The 17,204-nt window shown below is 42.4% G+C and overlaps 1 protein-coding gene across 1 annotated transcript in view; it reads left to right on the top strand.

The window, feature by feature from the left end:
• xpo4 (exportin 4) overlaps positions 1-17,204 on the top strand; it is a 67,300-nt gene that overhangs the window by 10,196 nt on the left and 39,900 nt on the right. The window contains exons 5-6 of the mRNA XM_086267826.1: positions 1,190-1,306; positions 1,411-1,564. Of these exons, the coding sequence (XP_086123952.1) occupies positions 1,190-1,306; positions 1,411-1,564 (271 nt within the window). The remainder of the gene's footprint in view (positions 1-1,189; positions 1,307-1,410; positions 1,565-17,204) is intronic.

Genomic DNA, 17,204 nt, shown 5'->3' with positions numbered 1-17,204 from the left:
TGGTAAACCTTTACCTCTGAGACACTCCTTAAGATTCTCTTTTTATACCTAATCATGTTATTGACCTGTTGCCAGTTTACCTAATTAGCTGCCAAATAATCCCCCAGCTGTTTCTCTTTGGTACCACTTTTGCTGCCCGATTCCAACTTTTTTGAGAGCTTTTGTTACCATCAAATTTGAAATGAGCTAATATTTTTCTTAATGATAGATTTTCTCTGTTTAATAATTTTCTGTGCTCTATTGTGAATAAAAGGTGAGCTTATGAGAATTGCAAATCATTGCTGTTTTTATTTACATTTTTACAGCGTCCTAATTTTTTTTAATTGAAATTTGTACAGTGTTTTAAATATTGAATTTCAAAATCAATAATTAGTTGTTGAGACATATTAATCAAGCAACTCTTGTTCAGATTCTTTTTTCTTTTTTTATTTATTTTTAATCATTGTTTATCTTTTGGATGAACAAGAAATTTAAGGATATAATGGGTTGATTCGTCCTTTTTATATCCAGTGATGACTGGATATCTTCTTGCTGGTCCATAGACAAGCTCATACAAAAGGCAACACAAAGTGTTTTCTAATTTTTTGTTTTCTCTGCTGTCCAGTTAGTGCTCCTGTTACCAACCACAACTTGTTTTTGTTTTGCTTCTTCTCCGATTTGTGTATCGCGGGACATTCATCAATAGCACGCTCTAAAACATGTACACTTACGGATGTTTTTCACTGTTAAAGTTGCAGTTGCTCATAATAAACATGTCCTCAGTTTTAAACAATGAGATCAGTGTGTATACATGTAATTCCTGTAAACCAAAGCTCAGGCTTCAGATAGGATGCTGCGTTTTGGCTGTCGGCAAAGCTTCTCCAACCACTTCTGAAATCTTTTGTGCAGCCAATCAGAAGACAGGTGCTTTATTTGGAGCGGTGAGCTGCATTAAGAATAAGGAAACTGTAAATCATGTAAAGTTACTCTACTTGACTCCAAGAATAAAAAAAGTGCAGATGGGGATAACTGTAACATGCGCCCTTTAATCATCTGTGTTTGCAGTTAGCAGACGGTCTTTTCACGTGAGGCCTCAAGAGGTTTCCTTCTTTCCGGCTCGTGACAAATAATCTTCGAAAAAGATGGATGTTAGTGTAACTTTTTATGTAACCATTGACCTGCACAATCATACAATCATTCTCTTCTGCAGCAAACGCTGGCCTGCTCCATCCTGACCGCTCTGCTCAGTGAGTTCTCCAGCTCCAGTAAGACCAGCAGCATTGGCCTCAGCATGGAGTTCCACGGTAACTGCAAGCGACTGTTCCAGGTTTGTCCCCCGCTGTCCCACCTGTCCTCTACGCTCTCCTGACGTATTCACTTTATTGCTCTTTAACTCATGCATCCATCTGTTCTTCCATCCACTTCTTCTAGGAGGACGGCCTCCGCCAGATCTTCATGATGACCATGGAGGTGCTGCAGGAGTTCAGCCGCCGAGAAAACCTCAATGCCCAGATGTCTTCTGTCTTCCAGCGCTACTTGGCTTTGGCCAATCACGTCCTCAGCTGGAACTTCCTGCCTCCCAATTATATCCTTTCTTTCTAAGAGACCAAGAGGTTTGATGCGAGGCTGGAAAGTCCACAATTAAAAAATTAAATTTTTAAGTCTTGACACATGAAGGTCAGGGGGAAAAAAACAGGCCCATCCAGCTACACTATTGAGCTCAATCAAACTACACTCTTTGTTTTGTCTTTGGTAACCTCGTTACATGTTTGATAGGATGGAGTAATAAGGTCTAGGAAGTCATATTTGTTGTGTTGATCATCACTTCAGCTGGTTATGATAATATTTAACATTTTATGTCAGTTTATGAGCTGAAATCTGAAAACATTGTTAGACACAACTTGAGTGCAAGAGGTTTGGCAATAACTGCGAAAGTTAAACAGTATTACGATGTTATATATATATATATAAAAAGTGTGTGTATGCATTTACGTGGTTGTCTGCTTTGTTTTTTGCAGACCTTCCCTCTTTTATTTTATTTACCCAAATATTTTTAGTCGACTTTGTTTGTAAGCATCCTTTTTCTGAAGGTTATGGGTTTCAGGAGGAGACTGAGGGGAATGTCCTCATAAGTGTAGGTTTTTATTTGTGTGTACTTTTATGTGTTTTTTTTAGTGTAAATAGAGCCTCACTATGGCCACCCTAATTGGTATTAGTATGTGACTATGCTGGTATGCATTGGCCAGGAATTCATATCGGTCTATCAGTTTTGCTTTGTTGTTCATCTCTTTTGCACACATCCGTGTAATCTTTGCAGTTGGCTGCATTGTTGAGTCGACATAGCCACTTAGAGTGTGTGTGTGTGTGTGTGTGCATGTGTGTGTGTCTTAGTGTGTGCGCAGCCATGCTCATTACAGTCTAAATCCCAACTGCTTGGCATCCTCTCTGCCTGTCTGAGGGGATCTGGAGTGGCGCTTGCTGCCAGCCAGGGCAGTGTATCATTTTCAAAGAGGTGTCTGTATGTCCATCCCCCGTATCATTCCAATACACCACCACCCCCGGCTCAGCTTGTCGAGGCTCCCCTTGGTATGCCCAGCTCGCTCGAAGCAATACGTGTGCGCTCTCAAAGATACACTTTAAGTCTTCTGTTTGTGCGAGCACAGTCAATTTTTAGACAACAGTTGAATTTGAATTTAGTGTCGGGTGTCTATACGAAGCCTCCAGAGCAGTTGCTGTACGTGTGAGGGACCTATTAGGTTGTGACTGGGAGCTTGCAACTAATAGAAAATAACTGATGATTAAATATAAATTCCATTGTGTAATTAGAAGTCTAGATTGCTTGCAGTGCACATACCAGGCTTCTGCATCTGTTACGTGTAATAGCAGGATAAACTGACAATTGCTGGACCACAGCGTAGCATGACCACATTCAGTACAGGCATGTTAACAATAAGGCTGCTTATGCTAGCACTCATATTGTTAGCTACACTGATCATTTTCTTCCTTAGTTTGGGAAGCTCATAACTTCTTCCACAGCTTATTGCAGGCCCTGATGACTCTTGTCACGGGAGCAGACCATCAGCACGTCAGCGGGCTAAATGTAGATCCAGAAGTGTTGCTGTGTTTACTCTTCTATCAACAAATAGTCTATATTTGTTGTTTGTGCTGGCTGGCTCTCTTCTGTCAACAGGACTAAACCCAAAATACTTAAAGTTTACTATTTACGTTTCATTTGCGACTTGCAGCCCCATGTTTCACAGCTCACTGAGCTCAGCTGGATGTTCCTTCATCAGAAGCTGCGCTTAGGTTTTTGTGCAGTGCACTACAATATATCATCTCACGATGGCACATCAGTGTCATCTTATCGGAACAAGGAGCATTCTATCTATATACCTACATACCATTTTATAGCTTGATACCACCCAAGCCTTCTAACCAGACTCTATTTATAAATGCAAATGTATTATTTTTTTTTTAACCAGATTTCCAGATGATATTATAACATTGCATGTAGTAGTATTGAGGAATTTTTCATCTTCGCACACCCTGACTTTAATAGAATTTTAATCTTTTGTTTATTCAGAAGAGGTGAATCTTGAAAATTGTACAGTCAATCCTATGAGCCTGTACATTGCACATGACAAATGTAATCACTTTTATAGTTGATATTTTAATGTGTAATGTTATTTTAAATTGAACTGCAACCATAAGAGCAGGTAGTGCTTCAGTTAGCTTGAATGACTGAGAAGCAAAGATAACTGCATCATTTATATTTAAATCGCTGTATAAGCTGGATGCAAATAGAGCTGTAGTTCTCTGGTTTCTCGATGTTGAGTTGTCATAAATGTTCAGTGGACTGTCTTCGGCCATAAAAATAACATTTAAATTCTTAATTCAAGTGGTATTCTCCTTGATGTCCATGTGAGCGTATGTGACATCTTCAAGTGTCTGTTGTTGAAAAGGGGAACAGATTGATGAAGACCACTGGGAGGCCCGGATAAGTGCGGCCGCCTGTCTGCAAGTGTCACAACACGCCTGTGCTGCTGCGTGGCGACGAACGTATGCCAGTGTGGTTATCAGGGGGCCTCTCGTTAATTGCATGGCTGACAGCAACTACCTTTCACACGAACACACACACGCACAAGCGCGCACGCATTTCTCTCCTAGTTCAAAAGAGCCTTTTTAAAAAGCCTCCCTCCCTCAGATGAACCGAGCGGCATGCATGTCATCTGTCCTCGCCGCCGTCTGAAGCTCGGCCCTTTGGCTCTGGTGTCATCTGGTGGAGACACGCTCCCCAGGCATTGGTAGGACACTGTCACTCCACACTGAGCTTGACTCTTGCCAGGGCCGCATTCGAGCCTTGAGGCTGTGGCGGCAGTCAGGTGCTGTAAATGGCTGTCTGAGCTAACAGATGGATAAGCCTCCATCCCTGCGTGTTTGTTTTATGTAGATTTTTTTCCTTATGATTTGGTTGTCTCTGCAATCAGTCTAAGTTCGTCTTTTCTCTGTAGCGGTTCATACTTTTATTTTTTTACCCATCTGTAGATTTCACGGTGTATCAGCTCCCTGAATGTCAAGTTGTTTCAAGTTAAAGCACGGCTTTCTGTGCCTCTGCCACTGAGACGGTGTCTAAATTGCGATGTCACGTGGCCTGTTTACTAGGGGTGCAACGATACACAAAATTCTCGGTTCGGTTCGATACTTTGGTGTCACGGTTCGATATTTTTTCGATACAAAAAAATGTTCATGCCTTTTTAATTTGTCATTTATTAAAATTATAAATATATATTCTAACTCAAAAGTACAGTTTTTAAATTTAATGTTGCTGAAACAACAAAGTAATAAAAATAATAAATCTATCTGATCGAGAAATCACTCATCTTTGGAAAAGAGTTTATTTCAGAGAAATGGCTCTTTCCAAAATAAAAGCTATACTATCCGCTTCTTCTGGGCTATATTCTCAGCAGCATATTAAACATATCAGGTCCCCATGAGGAGAATCATGTGCTAACGGCTGTCTAAATGACTCGGGTAAAGTTTGTAGCATGCGTGCTTGTTGTTTTTGTCTGCTTCCACTTGTCTTTGCATGAGGATGCTGTCGGAGTAAATGTGCAGTCATATTCGTTGTGTTCCCACTAGTGGCGTTAACGTCATTTCAACGAGATTAACGCTGACAGCACAACGCGGCAAATCTCCGTTAACGAGCTACCGCGGATCGCCCCGTGCGTGGGGCTGGACGGCGTCAACACGTTAACGAGCTAACTGCGCTAACACACTAGTTCCCACCCATGTAATTGAGCATTGCGTGGCACATCCAACATACTGTTTTACTTTAGTCCATGACTCGCTTACCTTCAGAGTCATACGTCACATAAAAACCAAAATAATTCCAAACGCCAGATCTGAATGAGGGTGGGGGAGGTTCAATTTGCCATGTTGCAACCAGAGCTTAACTTCTGTCTCGCTAGCTTGCCCTGCACTCAGTGAATCTGCGTTCGACTACTCCGCCTAGGCTGCACTGTCGAGTGCAGATCCACTGAGCGCTCAACACAGACAGCATCGTCAGAAGGAAAGTTGATAAAATAAATTAAAAATTTTGTATTGTTCAATACATATGCGTACCGAACCGAAAGCACTGTATCGAACGGTTCAATATCGATACGAGCATCGTTGCACCCCTACTGTTTACACGTTTGTGAAGCTTAATAAAACTGGCATTACCTTCTCTGAGAAATAATTGCCCCCAGCTGCCTGAATAGGAGTTATTCTTGTACTGAAGAGACAGTCGTCTCTGCGTGGCTCGCTATTTTCTCGTCTTTAAGGATCAGTCTGTAGGCATTTTGACCCTCAGGTTAAGGTTAGGATTAGGAGCGTGTAAGCTGATGCTGGATGTTTGCCTTGGCCCTGACCTGTATGGCGAATCTTTAGCAACTACTGTCTAAACACAGGTGGGAGGGAGAATACAGATGCAGCATATGCCGATGGACATTTAGTCAGCCAGTGCATTTTTCAAGGCTGTGAGAGATTTCAAGTATATTCTGTTTCTAATTCTAATCATTTCACTTCTTGCTGTGCGTCATCGATGACATTAATTAATTAAATTAATATACAACCAACTTTCATAGCCTTGTCCACACAGTATTACTTCCTGATCTTGAAAAAGCAAGCTGACGTTGAGCACAGTGGTGTAATTACTGTGTTACTGCTTTAATCCAGTAGAGGGAGAATTAATGACAACTGCTGTGTAAACCGATGGGGGGGCCAAACAGTAGAGGAATATTGGGGTAAAGAAAGGGAGGGGGTGGCATCGCTGAGGAAGTATTCCTGGACTGTTATTTCACATGGCAAGGCTGCAGTTGAGTCTTAAGACAGGATATATCACTTAAACCCTACCACGTGCCTTAGCATAGCGCTGCGGTCTTCACACAGCCACTGGCAGACTCTCATCCAGTCTTCCTGTGCAGCGGGCCCATCCTTAGTCTGGATCAACAATAATGAATAGAGGATATAGGAGAAGCTTGCTAATCCAGGATCCTCCAGCATCAAGGTTGTCTAGGCTTGCAAAACGTTGATTGCTGAGATGGACTGATTGTTGGCCATTTAAAACAGTTACAAAAATACTGTCATGCTGATTTGCAACATGCTTTGTCTGCAAGTAGCTACTGTTGTGAAGGAGCTGGAAATGTGAAGCTGAAATAGATGTTGCAAAGGGGCAAAATCAATTTAGTCACAGAGTTGCAGAAACTTGGCATTGGTTAGCCATTTGAAAACCAATCTTTAGTCTGCAGTCAGCAAACTAAAGTGAATCCTCAATACTGGCATTGATTGTTTTATGTTAAAAATTGGAGTCTGAGAACATGATCTCAGTGCAAGAAGAGAATAAAGGAAGCAAGAAGAAATTAACACAGAACCCCGTTTACCTTCAGCAGTGCTGTAATTCTTCATTGCAGAGTTTCAATAAGGTGCTGTATAGATTCCTCAGAGATTCTGGTCCACAATGACATGATAGCATTTTACACTTGCTGCAGATTTAATAATAATAATAATAATAATAATAATAAACTTTATTTATAAAGCACACTTAAAAACCAAGGGTATGCCAAGGTGCTTAACAAGTAAAATAGAGTATAGGAGGAGGATAATAGAAATAGGACCAAAGCAAGTACTAAATATGCAAGCAGATAACTGTCACTAATACATAGGAAAGCAACAGGTACAGAGCAAACAAGAATTTAAATGAGCATAGAAGTGCATGATATAAAATCATAAAAGAAATATTAACTAGAGGGAAAGGCAAGATTGAATAAGTGGGTTTTTAATCGTGATTTGAACAGTGCAATGGAATCAGATGCGCGGAGGTCGAGAGGAAGGGTATTCCACAGTACCGGGGCAGCCAGAGCAAACGCACGGTCACCCCGGGACTTCAGTCGAGATCTGGGTTGGGTCAGAAGTAGTTGAGTGGCAGATCTGAGTGTTCTAGCAGGAGTATGTGGTTTGAGAAGTTCACTAAGATAACTTGGCGCTAATTTATTAATAGTTTTGAAAGTAAGGAGTAATATTTTAAATTGAATACGGTACTTTATGGGCAGCCAATGCAGGCTAGCTAGGACAGGGGTAATATGGCAAAATTTCCTGGTACCAGTCAAAAGGCGGGCTGCTGCATTTTGGACTGTTTGCAGTTTAAGAAGAAGAGAAGAGGGAAGACCATAGTACAAGGAGTTACAATAATCCAACCTGGAGGTCACAAAAGCGTGAATAAGCTTCTCCAGGTCCTCATGCGGAATATAATGCCTAGCCTTAGAGATAAGGCGCAGTTGGTGGAAGCTAGATCTCACTACAGCAGACACTTGCTTATCGAGTTTGAGCGAGCTATCCAGCAGTACACCCAAGTTACTGACATAGTCACAAGAAAAACTAGCAAAGGAACCCAGGGCAGCACAGAGTTGGGCACGAGGGATTTTACTGTTGAACACCACAATCTCAGTCTTCTTATCATTTAAAACGAGGGAATTACTCAGGAACCATTCTTTGACCTCCCGCATGCATTCTTGAAAATAGTGCAGGGACACAGCAAGGTCGTCAGTAAGTTCAAAATAGATCTGTATGTCATCGGCATAACAGTGGAAGGCGATATTGTATTTTTCAAAGATTGTGCCTAGAGGGAGCAAATACAATGAGAAGAGAATAGGGCCTAAAACTGATCCTTGAGGCACACCACAACAGACCAGAGCGGAGGAAGAGGAGAAGGTGCCTAAGTGAACTGATAAGGATCTATCAGCGAGGTATGATTTAAACCAGTCGAGGGCAATGCCTCTAATACCCACAGTGTGCTCAAGTCTTAGTAATAAAATGTTATGGTCTACCATATCAAAGGCCGAAGAGAGGTCCAGTAAAACTAGGACCATAGAGCGTCCAGTATCAGTGATTACAAGAATATCATTAAGAACTCTAACCAACGCTGTTTCAGTGCTATGCAATGGCTTAAAGGCAGATTGAAATTTCTCAGCAATATTGTTCGTGTCCAAGTACGCCTGGAGTTGGGAGAGAACTAGTCTCTCCAGGATCTTGGACAAGAACGAAAGCTTAGAGATCGGTCTATAGTTTGAAAGGTCATAACAGTCAGAATTTCTTTTTTTAAGAATCGGGTGGACTACAGCATGCTTAAAGGACAAAGGAACACAGCCTGAGAGCAAGGAAAAGTTCATAAGAAATAGGATACTAGGTCCGATTACATCAAAACAGTCCTTAGCTAAACGAGATGGAAGAATGTCAAGCACAGTATTGGTGTTATTCATTTGAGCAACTAGCCGCTTAAGACTCAAAAGTGACACAGGCTCAAACTGGTGGAAAGTTGAAATGCACTCAGGAATGGGGAGAGGATATAAAGCAGGGGGAAGGGAGGACTTAAGAGATGAGACCTTTTTTAAAAAGTGAGTTTGAAATCGCTCACAAAGACCCTGAGAATGAATTAAAGGCATGTCCGGGGAAGGGTTAACCACAGAGTTAAAAATTTTAAATAAGGTACGGGGGTTATGGTCATTGGCCAGGATGATTTTGGACAAGAAGGACGCTTTGGCCGTTTTAGCAGCACTTTGGAATTTTAAGCGGCTAGTCCGTAGCATGTCATGGGAAACCTGAAGTTTATCTTTTTTCCACCTTCTCTCAGCGCGCCGACACACGCGACGTAAGGCGCGCGTAGTGTCATTAAGCCAACACTGAGAGTAGGTTCTAGGGCGCTTCATCTTAATGGGGGCAACAGTATCAAGGATTGAAGAAATCAGCGATAGGAAGGAATTAGCATAGTCATCAACCGAGTGAAAAGAACAACAGTCGAGAGTGACAGATGCAGAATCCAAGAAAGACATAGAGAAGTTTGACATCGCTTCAGCATTAATTACACGTAGCGGGCGAAGGGGAGCCGCAGGATGTAGTTCATTAGTGCATAAGCCAGTATCAAATATAACTGGGAAATGATCCGAGATCCCAGCGTCACTTATATCCTTGATACAAATGTCCAGACCATATGAGAAAACCAAGTCCAAAGTATGTCCTTTAACATGCGTTGGGTCATTAACCCACTGAGCCAGGTTAAAAGAGTCCGTTAAGGCAAGGAAGTCTTTAGCAAATGAGTCATCCTTACAGCAAGTGTGTATGTTAAAATCACCGACAATGAGAACACAACCATACTTAAAAAGAACGGAGCCTAGGAGATCAGCAAAGTCCGTGATAAAATATTTGCTATATTTAGGCGGTCGATAAACCACCACGCAGAGTGTGGTCGTGGATGCAGTCATCTCCAATAATTGGACTTCAAAGCTAGAGTAGGTAGGTGAGGGTAGCTGCCGAACTGCATACGAATTCTTAAAAACCGAGGCTACGCCGCCACCCCTACCAGTAAGCCTTGGTGAGCTAAAAGCAACACAGTCCGACGGAAGAAGTTCAGTAAAAAGGATGAACTCACCAGGACGAATCCAGGTTTCAGTCAGGAATAAGGCATCAATCCCATTAGTGGAGATGAAGTCATTTAAAAGAAAGGTCTTATTGACCAGCGACCTGACATTAAGCAATGCCATCCGTATCCTAGGGGCTAAGTCGCCACGGGTGGTGCGTCGTAGGACACTTAGGTTGCTTCGGCAAACGCCGCGTCGGAGCGATGTTATCCAAACCCGAGCAGGAGAACATGCCACAGGAATCGCAGGGTAGACTTCGTGGTCGGCCAAGCAGATCCAACGGTGGGTGAGCAACTTAGCATCAGAGCGCTCCTGGGAAGGAGGGAAAGAAGATAAAATATCCAGGCTGGCATGTGGGTAGCCTGTGGCTCTGGCTTTAAAGTAGAGCCTGAAGCGAACGCGACGGCCGCTCCTTCTACCGCGTTTCCTATAGCGTTTCTTGTGTAGATTCGGAATAGGTAGGTGGAGGAAGCCGGTCGGAGGGTCCGGTCGGAGGGTCCGGTCGGAGGGTCCGGTCGGGGCGCGGTGGCGTCACTCAGGTTCCAGCAAGGATCAGGCCGAGAGGAATGAGAGAGTCTTAGATTTAAAAGTGTTTGCCTGTCGTATGTAATCAGTGCACAGCCATTAGATGCGCATACAACTAAAAGGATAAAAAAATACAATGCCAAGGTCCATAAAGAGCGTAGAGAGGGTAAGAAGCAGCGAAGCAGATGTAGCCGAGGACGGCAAGCCACGTACACCGGCGCCATCTTCTACCACATCTTTCTTGGCTGCACATCCTTATCTCCTGTTCCACCACAGTTAAAGGTTGCTCTATTACACTGGGATCTGGTGAATTTAGAGGCCGTTTGAGTACAATCAGCTCCATTGTCATGTTTAGGAAAATAGTTTAAGATGCTTTGAGCTTTGTGACATGGCACATTATTCTATCAGAAGCAGCCATCAGAAGATGTGTACACTATGGTTATAAAGGGAGGGTCATGGTCAGCAACAGTACTCTGGTGTGCTGTGGTTTTTAAGCAATGCTCAGTTGGTGCTAAGGGATCCAAAGTGCTCCAAGAAAAATCCCCCACACAATTACACCACCACAAGCACCTTGACCCATTAATACAAGGCAGGATAGATCCATGCTTTTATGTTGTTTACACCAGATTCTGACCCTACCATTTGAATGTTACAACAGAAATCGAGACTCATCAGAACAGGCAGCGTTTTTCCAGTCTTCTGTTGTCTGATTTTGGTGAGCCAGTGTGGTCTGTAGCCTTACTTTCCTGTTCTTAGCTGACAGGAGTGGCACCTGCTGTGGTTTTCTGTAGTTCTCAAGTCTTTCTATCGGCTTGAGAACTGCTGCTGACTGAATATTTTTCCCTTTTCATACAATTCTCTGTAAACACTCGGATGGTTGTGTGGGAAAATCCCAGCAGATCAACAATTTCAGAAAAACTCAGACCAACCCGACTGGCACAAACAACCGTGCCACATTCAAAGTCACTTAAAATACCTTTCTTCACCGTTCTGCTGCTCACTTTGAACTCCAGTTGGTTGTCTTGACCATGTCTGTGTACTTACGCAATGAATTGCTGCCATGTTATTGACTGGTTTAGCTATTTGCATTTAAAAAAAAAAAGAAGACAAAACAAAACTCACTGGCATCGTCCTTTTTTGCGTCCCCCTACAAGAGTTCACTATTGTGTTACAACCTGAAACATCTTAAAGATTGTTCATAAAATTCAGGATCCCACCAATTTCATATAAGAAGAGTTTAGTTTTAGCATTAGTTGCCAACAGTGTTATTTAAAAACATTGTTTAGGCTTTCATGGAGGCACAGCAAGAAATGACACAAAACAAAATGTAATAACTTTTCTGATACTTTAACTTCTTATCTAGAATGATGAAGTCAGATTTGTCCTTGGCTACTGTTGAAATATTGGTAAATGTAAATAGACCCTCGGTCTGTTAACGCTTGTTTTTTTTATTCTAGAAATCTGTAAAGGAGCTGACAACGTACCATTAGTGTTCATATTATTAAATTTATAGTTTGTTCACTTTGAGTAGCATGTGGTAACAAAATCATCAAACCAGATTTGGCGTTGAAATATTGTGTTGTTTGGACTTGTGGTGCACATAATTCAGCTGCTCAGTACGCCATGAAAGGAATCTGCCCACGTTTGCTCCGTTTGAGTCGTGCGGTTGCTTTTTTGCTCAGCAGTGTGCATTGAATTATAGCTCACGAAGCGAAAGAGGATGGTTTTTAACTGCAGCTGTGTTCCCTCACGTTTCGAAGAGGGGAGCGCTGCTTTGATGCACAATACCTGGGCTGAGGTAGTGTGCATCCATGAGTGCTGAACAGCCAGCTGTTTCTGATTTATTAGTGTTTCTTTGTTGGCTGGAGTTAATGAAGGTGTTACAAAGTTGGTTTGAATGTCTGTATGATGGCAGTTTTGGAAGCTACATGTGAGAGCTCTGGGTGTTCAAATCTCTTCATTTGTATTTGATTTAAACTCTTGTGGTCAGTGGTTTACTGTGTGTGTGCGTGCGTCTGTCAGTACATCTTATCTCTGCAGTGGGAAAACTGACGTGTCACTCTGGTTATTCCTGAACCTGCTGGAACAGTTCATATAGTAGCAGGTGATGTCTTTTAAAAACCCACCAAACCACAGCCACATGTCCTAGTCACTCCATGTATATTACTCATCCTGGAGGCACGTACGCTACACACACGCACACAAACGCACACTCAACCACACCATCTTTTTTTTTTTTTTTTTTTCCCTCTTGTTTTTAAAAGAGCTGTTGAAATTGTAAATTCACTCGTCAGCTCAGCAAGCTCCTCTGTTTATAAGCAGTGAACGTGAAGTGCGTGAACAGTTAGTGAGAAGTGGGTGTTCAAACTGTAACTTTTAAGTCATGTAACTGCTTTAGAAAAGTACATAAATGTTTTAATCGTATTTAAGTGAGGAAATAAAAAATTGTCCGTAGTTTCTTTTACACAAAGGACATATTGGGTGTACCACATCTATAAGTAAACCCAGAGAACATGCACGAGCCATGCCATACTAATAGCCAGTGCTTAACGGTCATAAATTACATTAGTTATTACAAATATATAAAAAATGTAATGTCATTATAATTCAATTCAATTAAATTTTATTTATATAGCGCCAAATCACAACATAAGTCGCCTCAAGGCGCTTCATAGATACAGAGAAAAACCCAACAATCATATGACCCCCTATGAGCAAGCACTTTGGCGACAGTGGGAAGGAAAAACTCCCTTTTAACAGGAAGAAACCTCTGGCAGAACCAGGCTCAGGGAGGGGCGGGGCCATCTGCTGTGATTGGTTGGGGTGAGAGAAGGAAGACAGGATAAAAGACATGCTGTGGAAGAGAGACAGAGGTTAATAACAGATATGATTCAATGCAGAGAGGTCTGTTAATACATAGTGAGTGAGAAAGGTGACTGGAAAGGAAAAACTCAATGCATCATGGGAATCCCCCGGCAGCCTAAGTCTATTGCAGCATAACTAAGGGAGGATTCAGGGTCACCTGGTCCAGCCCTAACTATATGCTTTAGCAAAAAGGAAAGTTTTAAGCCTAATCTTAAAAGTAGGATAGTGTCTGTCTCCTGAATCCAAACTGGAAGCTGGTTCCACAGAAGAGGAGCCTGAAAACTGAAGGCTCTGCCTCCCATTCTACTTTTAAATACTCTAGGAACAACAAGTAGGCCTGCAGAGCGAGAGCGAAGTGCTCTAATAGGGTGATATGGTACTACAAGGTCATTAAGATAAGATGGGGCCTGATTATTTAAGACCTTGTATGTGAGGAGCAGGATTTTGAATTCAATTCTGGATTTAACAGGAAGCCAATGAAGGGATTATATTATATTCACCTACAAATACTTAAAGGTAGGTAAAGTGCAATAAGGGGTTAACAAGTAATGTTTTTACAGGAAACAAAGAAAGAATTATGCTGTAATTTAGGTAACGTGTTAGTAATTTTAGGTAACGCGAGTCATTTTAGTGCTACTTAATTTCAGGTGTTTTACAGGAAGGGTGACAAATTATTCTGCAAGTAATTTTAAGTACTGCGCAATTTCTTGGTAATTTTGTGGTTAAACAAGCAATATTTCCCCGTCTTACATTGCAAGTAGTCGAGTAGTGGAGTCTTTTAACTTTACCCAACTTCCAGGTATTTTACAAGAGAGGAGAGACTCCGTTTGAACAATGATTGTAAAAGGAAAAAAAATTAAGTCAGACTCAGTGATTGTAAGGTCGTGATTGCCTATAATAGTGATGGCATGTATTTTTTTTCTTGTAAGTTAAAGGAAAACAGTCCTTATCGCATTAATATTGGTAAAATAAAAGAAGAGTTGAATAAAAGAACATGGTGCACAGCAACATGGCGACTGTTAAATAAAGATATTGGCGACTGTCAAGCCTTTGAGTCGCCGAGCAGCTGAATAGGGGAATAATGTTGACGCGCCCGCTGTTTAAAACGTTATTCAAAGTTCCAAGTTAAAACTCCTTTATTTGTTGTCAAATCCTTAAAATCCGTAGAAAAACAGTGATCAAAAAACATTCCAAGCTTGAGCGATCAGCAAAAGTCGACTTCCCCCATCACCCACTCATTCACAAAATTTCCCTCGGGCCGTGAACAGGTGATATAACAATCACTATTACTGACACCACGTGACCCAAAGCTACGCCTATCCATAACATTCCGGCCCCTAATTATTACATTTTTACAGTAATAATTACACATCCAACACCACGCTCACAACACACACTTCATCATATCACAGACACCCAGTGAGACAACATAACATACTCAAAAGTCCACCAAAGTTATTTTCTCATGTCTTCTCTTCTTTTCTTCTGTCTGCACATGGTCAGTCAGTCATAGGCCAGAGGTTACCAGCACTTAGCCTAAATATAGTCAGTCTTATGTACATCTCATAACATTAAAGTCAATTCAAAGTTAGTTATGTCACACTGTGTCAAAATGTCATAATCATGGGTCAGAAGTCTCCTGAAGAAGGCATATCTTTGTGATGGGTCTGCACACATGGCTGGTTGGGGTCTTAATCCAGACCTGACGCACAAGCCCCTTTTCATCTGGTGCAGCTCCGGTGACTCTCCCAATGATCCAGGAACCGCGAGGTGCAGAATCATCCACTATAAGGACCACATCTCCAGGAACGAAGTTGCGTTTAATCCTTCCCCATTTCTGGCGCTGCTGAAGTTGTGGCAAGTACTCTTTAGTCCATCTTTTCCAAAACAGATCAGACATATACTGAACTTGCCTCCATCGTTTACGTGCGTAGAGATCGTCCCTCCGGAACAGGCTAGGTGGTAAAGACGGGTTTGACTTGAGAAGAAGGAGATGGTTTGGTGTTAAGGCTTCCAAATCATTTGGGTCGGTGGATTCCAGCGTAATGGGTCTACTGTTGAGGATTGACTCCACTTCACAAAGAGCAGTTTGGAGCCCTTCCTCGTCCAAATGCTGTGTTTGGAGAGTGGAATTAAGGACCTTTCTGACAGAACGAATCAACCGCTCCCATGCTCCGCCATGATGCGATCCAGTTGGAGGATTAAAGATCCATTTCACTCCCTTCAGAGACACAGCATCAGAAATCTTTTCCTGATTCCACTGTTCCATAGCTCGTCTCAGCTCGCGCTCTGCGCCCACAAAGTTAGTCCCGTTGTCTGAGCGCAGTTCTTGTACCTGACCTCGTCTTGCAATGAAACGTCGTAAGGCGTTAATGAAAGAGTCAGTGTCAAGGGATGAGGCAACCTCAATATGTACTGCTCTAATTGCCAAACAAGTAAAAATAACACCATACCGCTTCACAAGACTTCTCCCGCGCTTCACTTCAAATGGACCAAAATAGTCCACTCCAACAAAGCTAAATGGGGGTTTCTCAGGGGTCACTCTGCTTTCAGGTAACTCAGCCATCTGCTGCTGGCCTGCAGCTCCATGAAATCTTCTGCAGGTCACACACCTCGACATGATGCTTCGAATCAAAGTACCAGCACCGGGAATCCAGTATTTTTGATGCAGCTTTGAGAGTATGTGGTTCCTTCCACCATGACCCACCTCTTTATGAATATGCTGTAAAATGAGATTAGAAATGTGAAGCTCTTTAGCAATTATGACAGGACGCTTGGAATCTTCTGACATGACAGCTCTACTGAGACGTCCGCCAACCCGCAGCACATCATCCTCCAAAACAGGATTCAACTTATATATGTGGCTGCTTCGTTTCACAGACTCTCCACTTTGGAGACGAGAAATTTCTTCGGCATATCTTTTCCTCTGACAGAACTTAATTATTTGCATCTCAGCATCCTCAATCTCTCCCAACGAAAGAAAGCCATGCCGGAAATCAACCTTATGTTGGGCATCTTCAGACTGAATTGCATCAGATGCAGACTGGAAATGTTTCTTCTTGCGATGCAAAAGCAATGTCTTGAACCTCAAAATCCAACCCATCACCCTGATGAGACGAGTCCAGGATGAGGCACGATGGATTAAAAGGGTCAGAGGATGATCATCATCGTGTGCTTGTAAGACCTCGATGGCAGCAGACACCTTAACTTCAGGATCTTCATGTGGAAGTTCTTGCAAGTTTCCTGGGTTCACAGGCCAATTGTTCTCTGGCTGTGTAAGAAATGCAGGACCAGATATCCATTCAGTGTCACGTAAAAAGGTCTCTGCCTTCATACCTCTGGAGGCAAGGTCCGCAGGGTTATGTGTGGTGTTCACATACCTCCATTGGGAGGCACTAGAAGCCTTGAGGATTTCTGACACTCTGTTCGCCACAAAAACACGGAACCTGGAAGTCTCATTGTTTATATATTTCAACACTGCGGTGCTGTCCGTCCAAAAGACAGAGTTTAGGAGAGGTAGTCTCAGCTCCCTCCTCCACATTCTATCCATGCGAACCGCTACCACTGCTGCCGTCAATTCCATGCGAGGGATTGTGACTGGTTTTAAAGGTGCCACTCTGGATTTTCCCATTATAAAGGAACTGTGCGTCTGTGAGCGACTGTTGTGCAGCAACAGGTAGGTAACAGCCCCATAGCCCTTCTCACTCGCATCTGCAAAATGATGCAACTGAGCTGTGGTCGTCTGTCCAAAGTCAGAAGGCTTTAAACATCGTCTGATGCTGATGTTGTTCAACAGATGCAATTCTTCTACCCAGCTTTTCCACTCTTGAGCAACTGCTGATGGTATAGCATCATCCCATCCTATCCCCCTCTGGCACAGATCTT

Source organism: Aulonocara sp. 'chitande type north' Nkhata Bay, linkage group LG16 (assembly GCF_057382095.1).
Source record: "Aulonocara sp. 'chitande type north' Nkhata Bay isolate Kocher_YH1m ecotype deep benthic linkage group LG16, A_spYH_male_GT1.1, whole genome shotgun sequence".
Taxonomy (NCBI): domain Eukaryota; kingdom Metazoa; phylum Chordata; class Actinopteri; order Cichliformes; family Cichlidae; genus Aulonocara; species Aulonocara sp. 'chitande type north' Nkhata Bay.
This window is presented reverse-complemented; position numbering and strand designations above follow the sequence as displayed.